The 20,465-nt window shown below is 38.1% G+C and overlaps 1 protein-coding gene across 1 annotated transcript in view; it reads left to right on the plus strand.

Moving 5' to 3' along the window:
• Positions 1 to 18,652, plus strand: part of LOC139444705 (receptor-type tyrosine-protein phosphatase epsilon-like) — a 44,358-nt gene extending 25,706 nt beyond the window's left edge. The window contains exons 6-28 of the mRNA XM_071225634.1: positions 905 to 1,039; positions 1,837 to 1,974; positions 2,321 to 2,458; positions 3,077 to 3,214; positions 3,804 to 3,938; positions 5,712 to 5,829; positions 6,017 to 6,087; positions 6,537 to 6,748; positions 7,394 to 7,481; positions 7,776 to 7,837; positions 8,168 to 8,204; positions 8,324 to 8,421; positions 8,556 to 8,681; positions 9,076 to 9,215; positions 9,978 to 10,113; positions 10,297 to 10,443; positions 11,223 to 11,322; positions 11,625 to 11,698; positions 11,968 to 12,090; positions 12,656 to 12,787; positions 14,280 to 14,416; positions 15,011 to 15,146; positions 15,779 to 18,652. Coding sequence (XP_071081735.1) covers positions 905 to 1,039; positions 1,837 to 1,974; positions 2,321 to 2,458; positions 3,077 to 3,214; positions 3,804 to 3,938; positions 5,712 to 5,829; positions 6,017 to 6,087; positions 6,537 to 6,748; positions 7,394 to 7,481; positions 7,776 to 7,837; positions 8,168 to 8,204; positions 8,324 to 8,421; positions 8,556 to 8,681; positions 9,076 to 9,215; positions 9,978 to 10,113; positions 10,297 to 10,443; positions 11,223 to 11,322; positions 11,625 to 11,698; positions 11,968 to 12,090; positions 12,656 to 12,787; positions 14,280 to 14,416; positions 15,011 to 15,146; positions 15,779 to 15,850 — 2,693 coding nt within the window. The 3' untranslated portion in view covers positions 15,851 to 18,652. The remainder of the gene's footprint in view (positions 1 to 904; positions 1,040 to 1,836; positions 1,975 to 2,320; positions 2,459 to 3,076; positions 3,215 to 3,803; positions 3,939 to 5,711; positions 5,830 to 6,016; positions 6,088 to 6,536; positions 6,749 to 7,393; positions 7,482 to 7,775; positions 7,838 to 8,167; positions 8,205 to 8,323; positions 8,422 to 8,555; positions 8,682 to 9,075; positions 9,216 to 9,977; positions 10,114 to 10,296; positions 10,444 to 11,222; positions 11,323 to 11,624; positions 11,699 to 11,967; positions 12,091 to 12,655; positions 12,788 to 14,279; positions 14,417 to 15,010; positions 15,147 to 15,778) is intronic.
• The last annotated feature ends 1,813 nt before the right edge of the window (positions 18,653 to 20,465 follow it).

Raw genomic sequence — 20,465 nt, forward strand, 5'->3', positions numbered from 1 at the left:
GGACAGTTACTCTTGAAACATAAAGAATGACAAAGAATTATCAATGCTTGATGTTAAGATTGTCTGAGTTGCCTTTCTTTCACAACTATATAAATATAAACAACAAAACGCTTTCATATTCAAAAGAAATCCCTGCTGAAGGCAGAGTCGACTTACGATTCCGACGTTTACATGGGTATGTGTATATCAATCACTATGGAATAGTGATGATACTAGGCATTCGCAAAATATGGACCTATCCTGTCCCACCGATAGCAACCGTCACAAACACATGAAAAGGCAAGTCAACTGTATATATATGAAAACAAACACGGGAACATATGGTAAAGGTCAAAATAGGGAATGCATCAGACATTCTGTTGTCACTAATACGTCAGATTTGGAAACGTCCTTCATATGTCTAACATAAAACTTTTTTTTAAACTGACGCCTTGCATGTTGAAACATTTATCAACTATCTTTTGAGCAGGAGTCGAATGGCCCTCTCTGGAAATGTGTTAGAAAGGGCATGCATTAAAAGGTATCGAATGTAGAAACGAAAGGACGGACCTACGGAATATTGTTCCGCATAACGTGAGAGTTGAAGTCCACCCTCTTGTCATAAGTCATACTGACGTCATAGCAAAGTCCCAGACAAACTCAACAAACGTAACAGGACAATTGTAAATTTAGTTATATGTAAACCATTATGCCATCATGCTTTCACAGATATTTTTTAATAACATACGGTTCTGATATGTACCTTAATGCGTTTCGGACGGTGACAGTATTTGATATTTAGTAGTATTATCTTTTAGGCATGTATCTTCGAATTGTGAATGTGCATGTCTACAAAGAAAATGTATGGTATTATCATAAACGTTTAATGATACAGTTGACAAACTTATTGTTTTAACACCCACAGCATGTCCAGACGGTTACTATGGAGATTGCACCTCCAAGTGTGGAAACTGCCGCAACGCTGTCCATTGTAACACAGCTACAGGCTACTGTCCAGGGGGTTGTGCAGCAGGGTGGTTAACTGACACCTGTCATCAGCGTAAGTACATGTCATTGCTGTGAGTGCACTTTTGTGGGTTTCAGCATATTCTAAGTGTATTTTGCTTTATGTGAATTGGATAATGATCCTTTTCATATACCTATTTTCCTCATTGATTATGATGAGGAAAGTGTAGATTCTCGAAAACCCAGTTTTCAGAGCTTAGAAATAATTAAAACCTTTTCCACAATTAGTGATCGTGTGATGGTGTACCAGATCCTATCGGTCGCACCTGCCACAAACACATGCAAAGCCACTTCAATATTTCAAAGACAAAAAATAATAGTTACGTATTCCAAGAATCGTTTAGTCACTGATGAGTCAACTATATGGCCACACCCTCCACATGTGCTTGTCTCTCATAACATATTTTGAACGCTTTGAAAAGGCATGTGATTCTTTAACCCTGATCAAACAACTTTTGAGCAAGCGTCGTATGATGCTATTTGAAATCTCCGTAGAAGGAGTATGATCATTTGAACCTCAAAAGATCTGAAATGTAGGAATTGCGGGAAAATTGACTTCTTGTCATACTGTCTTGTGGAAATATTTAGACACTTTTAGAACTCTTTTTGTCAAGGAACTTATAATTTGTTTTCTCACATACTTATTTAGTATAGCTTTAACTGTGCCTGTCTGATTGACTATGACTTACGGTAGTTTATGTCACCAAAGAGAAGTTAAATGTACGTGTGAATCATCCTCAGGGTACAAAGCTATGTGCTGCCAACAACAGAATACCTTCCATGTTTTTCATCTTCATCGACATGTAATTCTAATCGTTTTAATGTGTACAGCGTGTCCGGATGGATGGTATGGTATCAACTGTACCTCCCAGTGTGGAAACTGTCTCGATGGTCATGCATGTAACAAGTCAACAGGAATATGCCCAAGAGGATGTGCTTCAGGATGGATGAACGACACCTGTGTTCAACGTGAGTTTAGATTTTATACAGTGCAATATTGTAATACTTTGTATGTGCCCTCTTAACCGCGGCTATTCCATAAAATGTATTGACGCCGTGAATGTTGATTTAATATAGATATGATTTTATGTGCTTCTAGATTAATAATGGCACACTATTGAACAAGCGATGGTGTTTGTTTCTTAATTCCTACCTGTTTGTCATCTACATGTAGTCTCCCACCTGTGAAGTTGATGTTTCTGTGTTCGTAAATCCATTTTGTCACCTTTGGAATGAAGAAGGTGAGACACACTTTCATGCAAGTTCTTTCAAATATCACTGACATCATGACCAAAACATTGATTTATGTACACAGCATGTCCAAGTGGTTACTATGGTCCGGACTGTGGCGTCCAGTGTGGCAACTGTCTGGATGGCGATGTTTGCATCAAGACAAATGGAACATGTCCTGGAGGATGTGCAGCAGGGTGGATCACTGACAGGTGTAATCAAGGTAAGTCAGGTCTGTGCATTGTATGCGATGTAAACACATGAACATTTATAATTCAGTGAAAAAAACCTCAAATATGATTCTTTTAACATAACGTTGTCAAGTCTTCCAAATCAGGTCTTTGACGGTCGGTTTTAGATGTACAGTTTCGTGATTGGCGACACCTCCGAAGTTTCATGAACAAACCTGTAGGTTGATGCGAGTAAAAGTACATGAGTAAAGCTAGCATATGCCCTATCTCAGGCGAGTAAGCGTGCTTTTACATTTACATTTTCAGTTCAAATTGTTTATATTGACATATCAAAGCTGGCAAAAATAAATGAAGTGGACATAAAATATTCACCAAATATAACGAAATATATAACTGTTAAGTGTCCTGTTTGCGATCGTTTCGTGAGCCCGAAAGGAGAAACTTTTTTTTGACAGTTTACCCGGTTAATACTCGTGAAAAGTAACTGACCTCCACACTATGTCGCGGGAACGAGATGAGTAAAGTCTATGTATATGACGTTATTTGTAGATTAAAATGTAGTAATCATATCACTTAGTGTCTTATCTATCTGCATTTACTATTAAATGTACGTTCACAGCTTCATGTGTCATGTACTCTTCTGTTTGCAGCATGTTCAGATGGTGTTTATGGTATTGACTGCACGTCCAAGTGTGGAAACTGTCTAAATGGTGATGCGTGTGACAAGTCAACAGGAACATGTCCTGGAGGATGTGGAGCAGGATGGATGAATAACACGTGTCATAACGGTAAATCGTTGATTGGTTTTCAGTCCTTGTCTCATACAAAATATCCATACATTCAACACATGCAGAAGGTATCCATGTGATTATATTGCCACATTCATCTCTTGCTTCATTCACATTTATCACTTGCCAGGTATACATCTAGAGAAGTGATTCATCAAAAGAGAAAATTGGTATTGTTTTGGAAAAATCCATTTTAATACCGCATAATAAGTACGTGGAAAAGGATATAAATATCCCACCATAATACATGGAAACAGGCATTGAAAAAAGGAGTATATATATATATAAATATGCGCAAGTGTTTGCGTGCGCATGCATATCCATGTGCATGTTTACTCAGTATGTCTGTTAATTCTGCATTTCCATCACAAATTGTATCGTTTTCTAAATGTACTTCCTGATTGTCTGAAAATCAGAAGTCATAATTACTCACGTAAAAATGGTTGGTCCTTTTAAGTTCAGTCTGTGCATAATCATCAACTAGAACTTCAACGGGTATTGTTTATGAGAACAAATGTATATTACGTATCATCTGACACAAGAAGATGCAGGTAAATGTGACTTGGCAATGCAATACTGGCTATTTCAGTGTGTGACGACGGGAGGTATGGCAATGGATGTGCGTCAGAATGTGGTCACTGCAAGAGTGGTACAGTATGTGACAAAAGGAACGGAACCTGCGGGAATGGATGTGATGGAGGATATTCAGGTCTTCGTTGCGCGGGTAAGTATATGTATACATGTCTGAACATGAAAAGGAACAGATTTTCTATAATTAACAAGGAAAGAATTATTTAGACTAACACCATAAATCACAGTGAACCAAAACAGCCACTTCTTAAATACGGTAAATCTTGAACTGCTGTACCCTTGCAAAAATGCGACACAATCTTAATGCGACCTTCCCCAAACCCCAGTGGAATTTTAGAGAGAGAAAATTGCTTCCATGAATTGTCTGCCCGAGATGAATTTAATAACAGTCTGTGAGAATCTCTGGAGATGACTCTTACAAAAGAATCAAATCCTTAGAAGTATGAATAATTAAAGAATGTTGGCCTTGGCCTGTACTCAATCAGAGACGCCTTGGCCATGCAATTTAACGGAATGCAGGTGCGGGTGATCTTTCGCTTATGTTAACACGAGTTGTGTCCCTTGGACGTTAAAAAGGAAAGTAAATCTTTGCTGAATATGTTTTAGAGAATAATTTACGAGCTTCGAGGAACTACGGATAATGCATGTATGTGCCTCTTGAAATTACATGTCCTTTTCACGCAACATGTAAGTGCTCATCTCGTTCACATTATGTAATATTTCGTCAGCTGTAAGAGTGACACGACCATCGTAACCATTACATGTATCCACGCGTGTAAAAAGTCAGCTCTCATACACAAAATACTTTATCACTTAAGTTTTTACGAAGCCAATAAGCAAATAGTCCTCTAAATTATGTAGTCGCAAATAAATGGTTCTGTTTGATGTACAACCAAACAATAAACAAAATCTTGGGGATGTTCTATTACAAATACATCCCCCTAACTGTTATTGTACCTGTCACAAACTGACAAGAATCATCGACTGCTACCAAAAGAAATGCCATTCGATATAGATGTTGGACAGATTGCTTATGATGTGCGTCATATTACATTTGTAGAATCTGACGCCTAAACTCCATCACCATCGAAGAACGGCGAATAATCATATAAGAGTTGTTTAAGATCAACTTTCGTCTGAAACAAATACACTCAGTTTTAAACGTGAATCAAGATACTTTCGTATGAAAATGACCTCGTATGAAATGTATCACATTCACTGCAGACTTTATCTCATGCATTTACACTATTCGACACATGGGCTTACACCTCTGGCACTCAGTACATCACATGACCCTAATGCAATGGAACAAGATCAACATCACAACACCACGGTGCCAATAACGATATTGGCCGTATCCTCACACAAAATGTGCAAAAAGCGACATTGTATGATTTGACTATATAATAACCATGTGTAAGTCCTCCCCGCTGAACCCATAGCCCTTGCAGGGGCGCCATTCATAGTATTTAAAAAGGATATAAAGAAGGTTCTATGATGGGGACTCTGGGACAGAAGAGGTCCTCAATATCCCATGCTTGACGCAGGAGCCTACATACGATTATTAGGTGTAGGTGTGGGAGTTGATCATGCTATCACACTGGTCCAGACATGATTGTTTACACACGGACCTTATGTAGCCTGAACATTATAGTAATTTGCTTAATCTTAGATTGATATACTGATTTGCGTACTAGTGTCCAGAGATATGTGTCAACTTTAAGATTTGTTCAACCTTGTGAAACGATATCCTTAATCTGCCCCAATGTTTGATATAAGGGCGAAAGATATTTCAATTTATGCAAACATTTACGATAAAAGAAGAGAAACAATCCAATACATTTACACTTGTTTATGTTATTGAAATATATATTGTTCAAAACAATTACTTTTTTACCTTTTGAAGGTCTGTCGAATACAGTTGGAAAGGACGACTCTATGGCTGGAATAATTGGAGGGGCAGTTGCAGCTCTGTTGGTCATCGCTATCGTCGTAATCGTCGCAGTTGTTATCTACAGGCGGCGGTAACAACACTTTTACAGCTCATTTATTTACATTTACCTCTTGTCAACCTCAATTATGTTTCTATACGCATCACCTCATATTTTGAAATTTTATTGCTATCTATCCCATTTAATATCTCCACCTTGTGGCTATTTCAACAAAGGAGATGCTCTCAGAATCTATTACCTTCTTTTTTCTTCTGTTAAGAAAAGGACCAAAACATGACGACGAGAAATTGCAGTCTAACCAAGACATGATTGTAGTTAAAACCATAACTGGTAAGATTGTGGTGCTGTCAAATTGTACTGATATGGATAATAACAAAATAACCCGTATCCTTAGTAAATGAATTCACATAACCGACAAATATTGAAACAAAATAAATGTTACTGTGTACATGTATAAAAGTAAGTAAAGTTCAGGATACCATATGTTACAGCTGTAAATTGTAAGCAGGTTGAAATCAAATGACGCATCATTCTATCAAATGGAAAAGATTTATTTTTCTCACTTTTGTTCTCTTAATGGATTAAGTATATATATTGTTACCATAAGCACGTTGGACATTAAAGGTTATGCAATGATGTATTTTCCAAACTTTAGCGAGGTGTGGATACTGCATGATTAATGGCAAATGACACTCTGTTGTACTGATCTGTATGTATAAGCGGAATCGCGAACTGTGAGAAAAGAAGGTAATTTCAAAACTTCTAGATTTATTTTTCAGACAACGCAGCCGGAAAGAAATCTAAATCAACACCAGCGGCCCGCGACGATGAGGACGAAGATGCCACACTATCTGTTGTAGCTGAAGTAGACGGAGACAACGAGGCTGCCGCCACCTACTACAACTTCGTACCACCTCACATGACGCTGGAGAAACTGCAACAGTGTATAAGTGAGAAGAAAACTAAGGCCACTTTTGCAACAGAATTTCAGGTTTGTTGATAACTTAAAATATACCCTGCTTGAACGGTCCACTTTGTCGAAAGGACAATGACGTAACCTATTGGTTAAAGCTTTGGATCGTTGTATATAATTCTCGGGTTCGATTCTGTACATCGATTTTGTGAGTCCGTTCATGGTTCGCTTGAATATTGCGATACATATTGCAGGGAGAAACACACCTAAATATGTTGACATTGTATCACATAATCTGCTTTATTGTCTTTATATACAGCCTAGCCTGGAGATTCCCATATCTAACATGTGGTAAACGATTATAAGAAATGAATCTTTAACAAATAAAACCTAATTCGCACAATAAATAACTTCAGAAATTATTTCATAGAACAGAATACCGACAAGTCACCTGTCACGTATGTCACAAAGCATGCATGCCAGTCACGGCATGGTCAAGCACTGACATATTGACAACACAACATCGAGAGAGGTGACAAGCTGAAAACCTCTCCTGGACGTGATTTTGTGTTTCTCTGCAAGAGTGAACAACAGCTCTCAAGGGACAGTGTCATCGATCTAAATACGGTTCACAGCATCACAAATTATCCTTGACAAAAATGGACTCGTCCTAGAGGTAATGAGTAATGAGTACTAAAAAAATGGGCAAAACCTATGTTTTAGGCCATCCCATATGGAGCAAAACACCCACACGACGTCGGCAAGCAGCCAGAAAACAAGAAGAAGAACCGCTTCCTTGCTCTGTATCCATGTAAGTTAATCATGTAATATAACATTAACGGTATATTACTGGCGTGGATATCAAGATCATACATTAAAAGATAAATAAATATGCATGACATATATAAACAGTGATTGTTACCATCATGAATTAATGTTAAAGAACAAATATGGTCGTATACTGATACATGCATATATGCTATTGAGATTCTCGTGATAGTATTATCTATACAATGTCCTTGTTTATGATTACTACTTCAGAGGAAGCTATAGATATCACTATAACTATGCAAAAAACGTTCATGCTGCTGGTTATTTACTCCAGATGATGAATCGAGAGTAGTGTTGGCAGATGGAGAGGAGTACATCAACGCTAATTACATCACTGTGAGTGGCACAGACAATTTGACCTTTGTACATAGAAATCAAAATGACAACGAAAAAGAATAGTCAGTCTCGAATATCTTTCATTTAACGTAACATGAATGAATGGGTAACTGAATGGGTAACTGAACATGAATAGGTAACTGAAAATCAGTTGGGACACAAGGATAATTATTATACATACTTGTACACTACATTTTATAAGTTTATATCTTTCCATCGTAAATATAGCTAATATAAGTAATATCACCTCTATCACGATGGAGGCAAGGTGCGCGTAATTTATTTGATATATGCAGACAAAGTGTAAATGTTCTTTATACTACTTTTCAGGGGTATGATGATACTCAGAAGTACATTGCAACACAAGGTAGGTTAGATAATTCATTCTGAGGTAAAATACAAGTGTGTAAAAAGTGTTAGGTTGAATCATTTGTACTAGAAATGAAATTGTTTCTTTGAATAAATAAAAATGTATAAACACCACAGGACCCAAACCGGTGACAGTCACTGACTTCTGGCGGATGGTGTGGCAGGAGGACGTCACCCAGATAGTCATGCTGACCAGGCTGATGGAGATGAACAAGGTAGGATGTGTTTCCTGGCTTCTTTTTGTCTACCTGGAGAACTATCTGATAATTTATGTTGAGACATACTGTGAAAGTGTTGATTGGTTCTACAACAATGTTACAATTAATCTAATGCATTTATCATTTTCTAGAAAAAAAGTGAAAAATACTGGCCCGATGCGAACAAGACCGAAAACTACGAAAACGTGAAGGTTTATAGCAAGAATGTGTTAACAAGAGCTGATTACACTCTCTCAACTTTTGTGGTACAAAGCTCCGTAAGTATATGTGTATTGGGATGGAATCTTACTATAGAGTGGTTGAATATTGTAACTTCAATGAAAACGTATTATATGTTATTGCAGTTAATGCAAACACATGTTCATATGTATCAGCAACTTATATGTTTCATTATTAGTATTCCTACACAATGCAAAAATGTCAAACCTAGTTTAATGATTTTAATATGTATTTGAATATGTCATTGTCTCTTTGGCTTAATCAGATATTAATCGGCATAAAATGTATATGCAATCAGTATCAGTATGTATATGCAATTGTCTGCATGCCATGAATCAAAATATGAAGTTGATTGATTGATTTATACTTGAATTGATTTATTGTAATTCTGTTGATTGATTGATTGATTGATTGCTATTTTGCTCCACTCAGGGTATCGAGAGAACTGTTACGCACTACCACTTCACGTCTTGGTCTGACCATGGTGTTCCATCTGCCCCTGCCCTCGTCAACTTCTGGAGACTCGTCAAACAGGGGGACATGGCCAGGGGGCCCATGGCGGTACACTGCAGGTATGTTCTGGGCGGTCACTGGCACAGAGAATGGCCATGGGTTTGTTCACTGCAGGTAACTTTCCAGAGACGGGATATGTCATAATTCAGTACAGGTATGTTACATGTACACGTGGGGATGGGGCCAAATTGAAAGTAAAGTATGTAGACATTGATGGGAGTCATGGTAGGTGACACCTGCATATTAGTGACTGAACGGGAGGACTCTTTCCTGCACACGCTGTGACAACTATATGCTGATGCTTGGACACATGGACACTTGCCTCGATCTGTGATCTTCTGAGTGAATATCTCCAATATGTGGACGCCAATATAGACTCAGAGACCGGTATTTTAAGGCAGGCTGCAAAGATCTGTAAGTCGAAGCTAAAGATCTAACTGAAAAGGAATGAATCGATGGCATGCTGATTTATGTATTCTGCCATGTTGGTCTCAAACGAATACCACTTTGTGGGTATCCAACGGGAACGGGTATTTTGATGACAAATCAAGAATCATTCTCTGTACAAATGTCCGATTCGAATCCACGATTTGCAAACGGTCTCTTGCATAGTGGCGTCTTCGGAGAATGGGCCACCTATGACCCCAGTTCTTCAAGGTCGTTATATCAACGAGCAACCATTGATGACAATTAAATTGTGCCAGCTACACAGACTTCGTACAGAGAACGAAGCGCGTAGTGTTGACTGATCGTCACCTTCACTTAAGAAATAGATTAACAAATAAGCACGTTTTTAGAAAGTATTATTCTTATGTTTCAAGCGCTGGTGTAGGCCGAACAGGGGCGTTCATTGCCCTGGACTACTTGATGGATGAAGCTGCGAGTGATAACAGAGTCAACGTGTTCATGTGTGTAGGCAAGATGCGATTGAACAGGATGAACATGGTCCAGACGGAGGTATGTGGACACTATATCAACACCAGCCTAAATATTGCACGAACCAGCAAACAATAGTGTATTGACTTCCGTTAGGGAACCTCTGTGATGGTTTCATTCTTTCTGCTGCTAACAGTATACAAATCCACATAAACTACATGTACATAGTTTTGACCGTGTTTCATGTTTTATCCTTCTGTTCAGAGTCAGTACAATTTCGTCCATGATGTTGTCCTGGAAGCGCTCCACAGTCGGGGCACGTTGTACACGTTCTCAGAATTTGACAAAACGTTCGGCCTCGGAGACACCTTTACGGCTCAACAGCAGGCTATGCTGAAGAAACAATTCAAGGTATTTCAATAGCAAAATCTAGTTGTAGTAGGACAAGTGCAGGCCATGTTACAGAAACAATTTAAGTCTCCACCCCTTAAGGGAGGGGAGACATATTGTTTTTGGCTCGATTCCCGTTGGCGTTGGCGTCCCATCCTATTCGGAGGCATTACTTGCAAACCGTTCAATGCATTTAAACGTAACTTGGTCAATGCATTCCTCATAAGCTCAACTGGGGTCGGTTGCTATTTTAAAACTTTTTTCCATGGAAACAACTGTAGGCTTCAGATCATTTCCCGTGCCATACCCTTCAAACTAATGAATATTTTTGCACGACACAACATGTGCTATGACCACATGATCACTTGTGTTTCCAAGGAAATTCGTCTCTCTACTTAACATAAACTGCTGATCGTTCATTCTGGGTACATCTACTTGCACAATACAATCTATCATCTAACCTGATGTTATAAGTTCAATAGTCTTACTTGCCATAAACACTGCATCATTAATACGTTAATCAGAATGTTAAATAGTTTTTGCTGTTATGGCTTTTTCGGATTTCCACACATATTGATAGTAACAACTTGAACTAATGCATCAAAGAACGGAGGTAGAGACATCTTTTTGTATGAGTAAAAACTCATTTTAGTTTAAGGTCTTTCAGTAGCAAGACCTTGTCGTAGTTGGTCAATACGAGGCCGTGCTGAAGGAACAAGGTAGTTCAATAGCTACACCAAGTCGTAGAAGGCTCATTCACTGAAGTGAACAGAAACACAATATTTATTTTTCTATTTCAGCTACTCAGAGGACTATCATCAAACCTTACAGAAGAGACAACGTCACATGCGCTACTTCCAGAAAACTCTGACAAAAACAGGAGTTTAGATATCCTTCCTGGTACAAGTAGTTTGTTCGAAGTCGAAGAAATAGCTTTAGTTTAATATTATGTAATGTATAACATGTAAGATGAACAAAGTCGTAAAAGAAATGTGCTGACATGGCATAGTTCAAACTGCAGAATGTATTAACTTGGGCGAAACACATTACAAAAGGGCAGGACATGATGTTTATCTAATGGTATTATCTCTCTTCAGATTGAACGATGGATTTGTTTTATTAAATGCAAAATCTCAATTTAAAATTACAGGCAACAGTAATAACTTCAGTTGGTAATAAATGTTAATTATTATTTGTTAAAGGAAATAAATCAAGGCCGTATCTGTGTACACCTGTCCAGACACGAAATGACTACATCAATGGAGTATTTTTACCAGTGAGTTGATTATTACGTTTAAGCCAAACTAAAGATACAGTTATAATGACGACATCCAAAATCCGCTAATCCCTTGTTTGTAAATATAACCTCGTCATACATATCGTCTTCCCCTATATATGTGAAAGGTTGTGTAATTAAACTTTTAAATTAACGAATTAAACCAGGAACAATATCCGAAAAAAAAACAATTTAGCTAGCTAATCGTAGAGATTGAGGACATTGTCAATGTCATTATACCAGTATTGATACTGCTATTTTTGTTTCAGTCTACCCTACATCTATCAAGCGTGATCGTCACCCAGACTCCCATGCCAGACACTGTGGTGGACTTCTGGAGACTTGTGTATGACCATGACTGCTTCACCATTGTCTGTCTAGATGAAGCTCAGGTAGATGTTATTAGCGATACCTTATTTTATCCTAACATTGACAGTATTATTGATGTAATTAATCCACCCGAATTAGACCTTGTACATCAATGATATGCCTATGTGCCCGATAATTTTTTTTCTAACGTTCCCAATCAGATCAACTAGACGTTGGTACATAATTATTTCGGTGCTTCTTTAAACAATTTAAACAATGACTGCAATCATTTAGTATTTTGTAATCTCCTAGGAGGTACACTCAGACATTGTATTCATTACTTCAGTGAGAGGAAATACATCCTACGCTGTTTTTTAACGACTGGCATTATATGATAGAGAGATAATTACGCTTGTTTGCATCCATGTCGAACAATTACAGCTCCCATTATACAATTCCGATTCATTTATTTGACGATTCGGCAAATTAAATGCATATATAAGTATTATCAGATTAAAACCTCATTATGTCAACGGACCTTCATTGTCACCTCAGATGTGATTTTTAAACCGGCTTCTTGAGATTTGCACATACATGTATTTTCCAGTTTGAAAAGACCTATGTCCTTATCCTAGATTAACTGTTTAGGAAACCATTGGAATGTACCCTGAAGAAAACAAAGTGCTGATAACGGAGCCGTTCACTATTGCGCAAGTGGAAGCAAATTCAAACAGAGAAATATACACAGAGAAGAAGTTAATGCTTGCACATGACAAGGAGGTCTGTTAATATTTATCAAATGTTGCACTAATGTGAACTGATATTTCAAATGTTGGATGTTATTTTTGGGTTTGAGTTACATTGTATCAGATACGTGTACATCTAATTGTACTTGGAACATCTAACACAGAAAAAATGTAATACATACCCTCCAATATAGTAGGTGATTATGAAATATAAATGTTATGATCAGTCGTCAGAAGAAAGATTAGCTTTGCGGAACGAAAATCTAACGCCCCCAAACGCCCGAAACATTGCACGTGGAACATGCAATACCCTTGTGCACGTGGGTGGGGGGTCATTCTTATTTTGATACTTCTTTGCTAGGTCGGTAAATCGCTCGGGCCCATTAGTAATGTTGTTTTTCATTATCCAGAGTAATACGCAAGCTCTCTAATCTTGCTTTAATGCAGTATTTATGATGAGATTGTCAATATTTCGTCTACAACGCGATGAACGCATAAAGGCTAATCAAATGCTTCCAAATGGTGAAACTCAGCGAGAGATGGCCAATATGTTCAATGTGTCTGTGATTTGCAGACTTTGGAACAGGTTTCTGCACACACAAAATGTTCATGATTGACCCTGCACAGATCTCCTAATGCCAACAACACAGATCAAGGGTTGAGTAATCAGAAACCAGTCTTATGAAATAGAACCAAAACAGCTTATGAAATCGTTGTTCACTTGCGCCAGGCGACCAGGGTTGAAATAACTGACCAGACAATTAGAAATCGTCTTCATGCTCGGCAACCACGTGTTGTACCACCGTTAACAAACACATTCTTGCAAACGCCAGTGGTGGTTAAAGCGTAGAAACTTTGGGGAATAACCGAGAGTGATCTCGAGTAATGTTTTCTGGTTGGGCGTGGACATGCCTGGTGGCGTCCTAATGGAAGTCACGTGAACTGCCAAAAAAGGCAGCATTCCAGATTGAGGGGTGGGTCGGTAATGATAAGGGGCGGGATGCTGGTCCAGGTTTTGTCTTTCGAGACGATAACGATCGTGCCCACCGTGCACGTATCGCAACGGACTACGTCCATCAGCAAACATTACCAGAGTGCAATGGTCGGCCCTGATTATGAGTCCCGACCTTTCCCCCACTGAGCACGTCTGGACATGATCAGGAGACGTATACAACCACAGTGTTAGGCGAACAGGGCTTGGCGCTGCAACGCCGCCATCATGTTCTGTTGATTGACATGTTACACCTTGTCCTTCCTTTTTTCCATCCTTTCAATACCATAACTCGATACCTCTTTGTATTTCTATATTCATCCGTTATTTTCAAATGTCCTCTGCTTTTTTGGAGAATATAATTATGTCGAATGATTATGATTTTAAGGAAACTATGTCGCTCTTTTCACAATACATTAAGACACTTTTGAACTGAGATCAAATTGATGATTGGTTATAGTTATTTTCCATATACTCGTGTAATGCCGAAGTTGCCAAGTGCACATGAATTGTCTGAGTTTGTTCCATGAAACAGAACAGCGAGAAATCAGTCAGTTTGTTCTGCCTCCCATCACTGGACATGCTGACCGACACTGCTACCCTTCTGGAGCTGGTCAACAGAGTGGACAGGATCATCAGCTCTGCTGACCACAAGGTTCTGGTGCACTGCCAGTATGTATCTTATATGTGGATTAAGACATATACAGTTAGCATCAGTGGGCCATCCCGTTTATAACACGTAACATATGTTTCCTTACTTTTAGTTACAATTTATGGCTTACGTTCAGTGGCATATGTGTGTGTTTGTGTGTGTGTGTGTGTGTGTGTAACAATTCAGTAAGATTCAGTAAGGTAGCACGAAGTGAAAACAAGGATCACCAAACGTTATTATGTCAAGATATTCGTGCTGGCGGCAGGGTTTTTAAAACAGTGAAGACTGACCTATCATAAATCTGGATTGTTTAATACGAGTAATGATCAAAATTGTGATACGTACAAGCTATGTGTAACATATAGCATTTATGTGTGCTTACTAAGGTTGTGCATACTGACAGTAAACATCGAGCGAGAACGGAATAACTTGAATATAAACAATGTCATCTTTGAGAGAACAATGGAGGCATTGTTGCTTCGTAGTTTTACAAACTATGGATAGGCGGGAGTATTCTGCGTTAGGGTGACAGCATGTTCATCACTTTTGATATACATCAACATTACCCAGTACAGTGTCCAGCCAGATTTATTGCATGATGGTTCTCAATCCAGTGACGGTGCCGGAGCGAGTGGTGTGTTCTGTAGTGTCCTGAACATCATCACCAGACTGAGATTAGACAGAACAGTGGACATCTTCCTCACCATTCGAGAACTACAGCGCGTCAGACCCCAGTTCATACAGACCCTTGTGAGTAGATACGTCACTTCTGACATGCATTCGTAAAATGAGTTGTGCAAGTAGAGTAATTTTAATCTTTAAACTTTCCTTTGTCGTGGATGATAAGAACCAAATCAGAAAGATGTGTTCAACATGAGCTGATATTATGAAACCGCAGTACCCTGTGACGTGTTTCGGTAAATAGTAAATACCTTTACTGTTGCATTGTTCTTTGAATGATCAGTTTATGTGGCCTTCATTGGGAATATTTAGTCTTCTTGACGACTGAATAAGTCCATAAATGCCATCAGGGTACTCAGTACGAACGATTGAAAATACATTCATTGAATATAGGCCTCAACCTGGGCGTGTGTGAAGTGGTGAGAATACATCACATAAATATACATAATTACATACCACAAATCAGCAAACCGTTTGGCAAACCTGGATCGAAAGAGTGACTACACACCTAAACCGCGCCTGTGCTACCAGCACATTGATCAGACTTATCCATCGAGACACACCTTGATAGTTTATGAGCCACAGTTTTTTCGTTGTCATGTGCACGGATATGTGTCCGTAACAGCTTTCATTGTTTCTGAGGTGATTTTACCAGTATCAGTTTATCTTTGTGTGACCAACCAGGCATGTTTTATTTGCAGGATCAGTTCAAGTTGTGTTACGACATGGTGAAGGAATATAACCGTGCTTCCAACGTCTATGCCAATCTGTGATATAGAGGCAGAGTAACAAAAGTTCAACAACCCACCTGGACCGGACAGAGGCTGAAAAGACCATTGTCAAGGCATTTATCCAAAACAAAACAGAACATTAGTAACAGCTTATGTCTTAACTTTACCTTTCGTATATAAAAAAAGTACTTTCCGATGGTACATGTATAATAACTTCTTAAATGTTACTGTTGTTGTTTAGTTGCGTTATGAACCAGACATATTTCTTAATCACTCAACATGCCACCTCTTGTCGGCCATCTTACCCTGTGTTATATTTAGTGTCGTAAATTTAAGAAAACTTAGCGCTTCGAGAATAGAATTAGCTAAAATCGTTTTCGCCACGCCAGCTATACAATCTTAACGCATTTTGACAAAATGACATATCATGTCAGGGTCCAGATCATCTTCAAGGCCGCATGCAAAAATAATTGTTTACCACCCAATCCGAGAAAGATTAACTGTTGTTTAATGAAGCTTACTTAGGTCTTCCTTAGGTCTTCCTTAGGTCTTCCTTAGGTCTTCCGTAGGTTGAGGCTAAGATCAGTGAAGGCCAGGAGTTATCTACATATAAGGTCAAGGTCATTATGGAGGTCATTCGTAAAGTATGTTTGCCGTTTTCAGTCTGTGTACCAATGACGGTGCTGTGGTGATAGGTGTGTTCTGTAGTTTCTTGAACATCAGCAGCAGACCGAGAGACGTCGACATCTTTCTCGACTCTCTCGACTACAGCGAGTCGGACCTCAGTTTTGAGGTTCATTCTGGGTACAAAGACCGATCCAATCGATATTTAAATAACAGGACGTTGTAAAAGGTATAACAATTTCTGGTTTCTTGTATATAGCGACGGTTCATGAAGATTATCAACGTTATCAAGCTGGAGGCATACGGACATTATAAGCGGCTGTTACGCATTATTCAGCAGCACTGTGGTTATAGTTATGATGAAATGTTCATGGTTGAGTGTATGTTATTCACAGGATCAGTTGTGTTATCATATTGTGAAAACATACAATATCTCTATCAACGTCTACACGAATCTGTGACAACGAAATAGGGCAAGATTGCATCTGGAAGATATCGTGTAGTTTCTCTATTTTGTCGCTTCTAGTTTTGACGACTCGTGACCGTTAAAAACAAAAATCAATGTGGAAACAATACAGCAGACAATCACCTATGTTAGATGGCACAGGTACTTCAACACTTGTACTTCAAGACCTTTTTGTTTTCAGATACGTTCAGTTAATATTAAATGTATCTTACATAACATACACTTTTAATACAGAAAGATTAATGTTTCGATCGATGTAACTATATTTTCATGTAGAATCGACTGTTGTCTGATCAACTGCCAAAATGGCCGTACCGGGCTCCTTATCAATCAGGCCCTTAAAAATTCATATATATATATATATATTGGTATGCAAAATGAATACTGACGAATGCTGGCTTCCTGTACTTTGTGTAGTTTTTATAAGAATAGATAATCTGATGTGTTTAGATTTTACAATGATGTATCTCGAATGTCATAATAACTTACTCCAGAGCGCTCTTCTATTTTCCCTTGAAAATCTAAAATATTTGTAAAATTACGTTGAAGTTAAAGGTAATTTACCCGTGCTGACGAGGTTGGGGGAAAGGTCGCCACAGTGCAGAATATATATTTCTTACCCACGTGGTACTAGGTAAATAGGTATAATCACAACATTATACTTCATAGTGCAGTTGTAGAGCGTCTATCCGGAGAGCGGAAGGTCGGGGGTTCAATCCCCTGCCGCGTCATACGAAAAGACGTTAAAAGATGGTACTTTGTGTTACCCTGCCTGGCCCTTGGCATTAAGGGGCTCAAATAAACACTGCTTGGTTCAGAGTCAGTTTACTGTATCTGAGTGGGGTATTCACGTTGAACTGTGGCATGGTATCTCAGTGGGCTAGCGCTATAAATCAGGCATCAGACAACAGGTAAGTCGGGACTAGTACAAGCAGCCACACACACACGTGCATGTAGGTTGCTATTGTCACCGCGTCGTAAAACCAAGCTCTTCACGGTCTTGTGCCCCCTATTTGTAACCGCCCGGCACAGCTCGATGTCATGTTGCTCATAAGGTATAAATTGGTAATAATGTATCATATATTACATGCTCTATTTATTTTTAATTCAATTCAGTAGAAGATGACATATTTCCACATAAAGTAACATGACATGTGATATTATACTTAAAGGTGTAGGTAACATACCTAAACAACAGGTATAGTTGGTAGGTCAGTATAAAGGTGTACATATCAATATCATGTCAACACCGGTAACTAAATGCGAAGCTAAATCCTTACAGCACAGTAGTGGGAACTGAGAAATATTAACTAGATTCAGTTAAAGTGTCTTCTTGTATTGTTTTTGTGTGCAACTGACTTATCAAATAAGGTCTTCATAATGTTTTCAAATGACAAAATGTTTTTCTTAATACTTAATACATGTATTTTTAACGTCAATAAATGTCAGTGATTGTGGTTTCAAAGTACCGAAATAATCTATTGTTCACCATACGTTCCACAGCTCGCCAATGATATTGGTTGATAATTTGAATGCTTCCGGCCAGACTTTCGTATAAGGACCACAATGGCACTATGCAACGAAGAAGATAAAGTTCCCTTTAGTCGTCCATACACTTAGGTCCTCACTCAATGAAGGTTCATACTCCCATGAACTCACACAAAGTGAAAGTCAAATGCTTAAATATGATTGTAAGAAGGAAATATAAATCATAAATAAACAAAATCAGTGAAGACCGATATAGTACATGTATATGTCACATGGTAAATTTGTTAAACTTACAAATATATGTCTTATTTGTATTCATTAATTGTATTGTTTGTTGAATAAAATATATTTACAGCTTTATATTTGGACTCCATTTCATTGCCATTTGTATCTTAGGGGAGATAACTCAATATTCAAGTGTGTCGCATGTGTCACGTGAGTTGGCTTTGTTTGAGCTAACCACGCTTATTAGTGCCATATATTTGATAGCAGTAAGTCTATTAAAGCTTTTTACCAGCATGGGAATATTTAGCAATATTTGACTGTTTGCAAAGTGGTAAACATGATCCAAGAGTTGCATCACTTTTGACTTTCCTTCGACAGCAAACTGACATGTGGTGATATACACGAAGTGCTAAAGAACAGGCGCAAAACCAAATCACACACACTTACAAAACCACACCAATTCCCCTGCCGAATCTCAATATTAAATTCTCGACAATATTAAATAAACCGGCCATAAAAGAATCCATTATACGATTACCAATATATATTTAAGCAGTGTTTAGGAATCACTATCAAATAGTGATAATACTTCCCCACCGGTGGAATCCGTCACGACCACACGCAAAGGTAAGTCGAGCATTAACCTGAACAAACACGGTAACATATACATGTAGTACTACTCTGAGAAGAGAATTGCATCAGGCATAAGTTTTGTAACTGATGCATCAACTTGTCTATCATAAGTTTTTTCTAAGGCACTGAATGTTGGAACCCTAATAAAACAATTTTTGAGAAAAAGTCGTTTGACGCTTTTGGAAAGCTGACTAGAGTTAATTCATCCTATGTTCATAAATATAAATTATCTCCAGAACAGTTTTCATCTTATGTTAAGTAACTCAGATATTTGTAAAGGGATGTTTGAAGAATATATATCGTTGGTAGATCAAAATGTAAATGCTACAGTATGTAAGCTAAGAGATATCATACTCTACTGTGCAAGGATCTTCAGGTAGACAAAGATATCAGCCTCCGTGGTTTGATAAGGAGTACGTGTTTTTGAAGTCCCAGACTTTTGAATAAATTTAGAAGTTGTAAGTGTGATTCAAACTTAAAGCAGTACATATCAGCCAAAGATGGTTTTAAGAAATGTTGCAACAAAAATAAACTTTACTTGTCTATGACTTACATCTAAATGAAGAAATCAATACCGCTGCTAAACACAGTGATTGTAAACAGCTTTGGAAGACAGTTAAAAATGCCATACAGAGACGTCCACTGAGAAGTTATATATCTCTAAGTGACTGGCTGATCATTTACTTTAGAGATCTTCTTAATCACTTACAGGGAACTGATAATAATGAGTTTGATTGTGTTGTGGAGGAGTTTCTGCTCTCTCATAGATGTGATAACTGTAATGATTTACCCTTTCTGGATGAACTCCTGTCAGGTGAGATCACTGGAAGAGAGGTAGTGGAAGCTATCAATAATCTGAGTATGGGCAAGTCCTCAGGTGAAGATGGGATACCCCCTGAATTCTTTAAACTACCATCGGATCTCTTTGCAAAATACTTGAAGTTATTGTTCAGTAACATTTTAGGAATGGGTGTGTTTCCAGAATCTTGTAATATTAGTTTGATTATTTCATTATATAAATCTGAGTCGGTTTGTGGACCAAGTAATTTTGAGGCATTTCACTACTAAATGTTATGGGAAAAATCTTAACTTCGATCGTAGAAAAACGTTTGAGAATATTGATGGAAGTAAATAATTAACTGTCCGAGTTCCGACCAAACTTCGCTACTGTTGATAATTTGTTGGTTTTAGAAGTTCTTTGTTCTAAATATTTGTGCAAAA

The sequence above is a fragment of the Haliotis cracherodii genome, unplaced genomic scaffold (assembly GCF_022045235.1).
Source record: "Haliotis cracherodii isolate W230 unplaced genomic scaffold, xgHalCrac1.p SCAF_6, whole genome shotgun sequence".
Classification (NCBI taxonomy): domain Eukaryota; kingdom Metazoa; phylum Mollusca; class Gastropoda; order Lepetellida; family Haliotidae; genus Haliotis; species Haliotis cracherodii.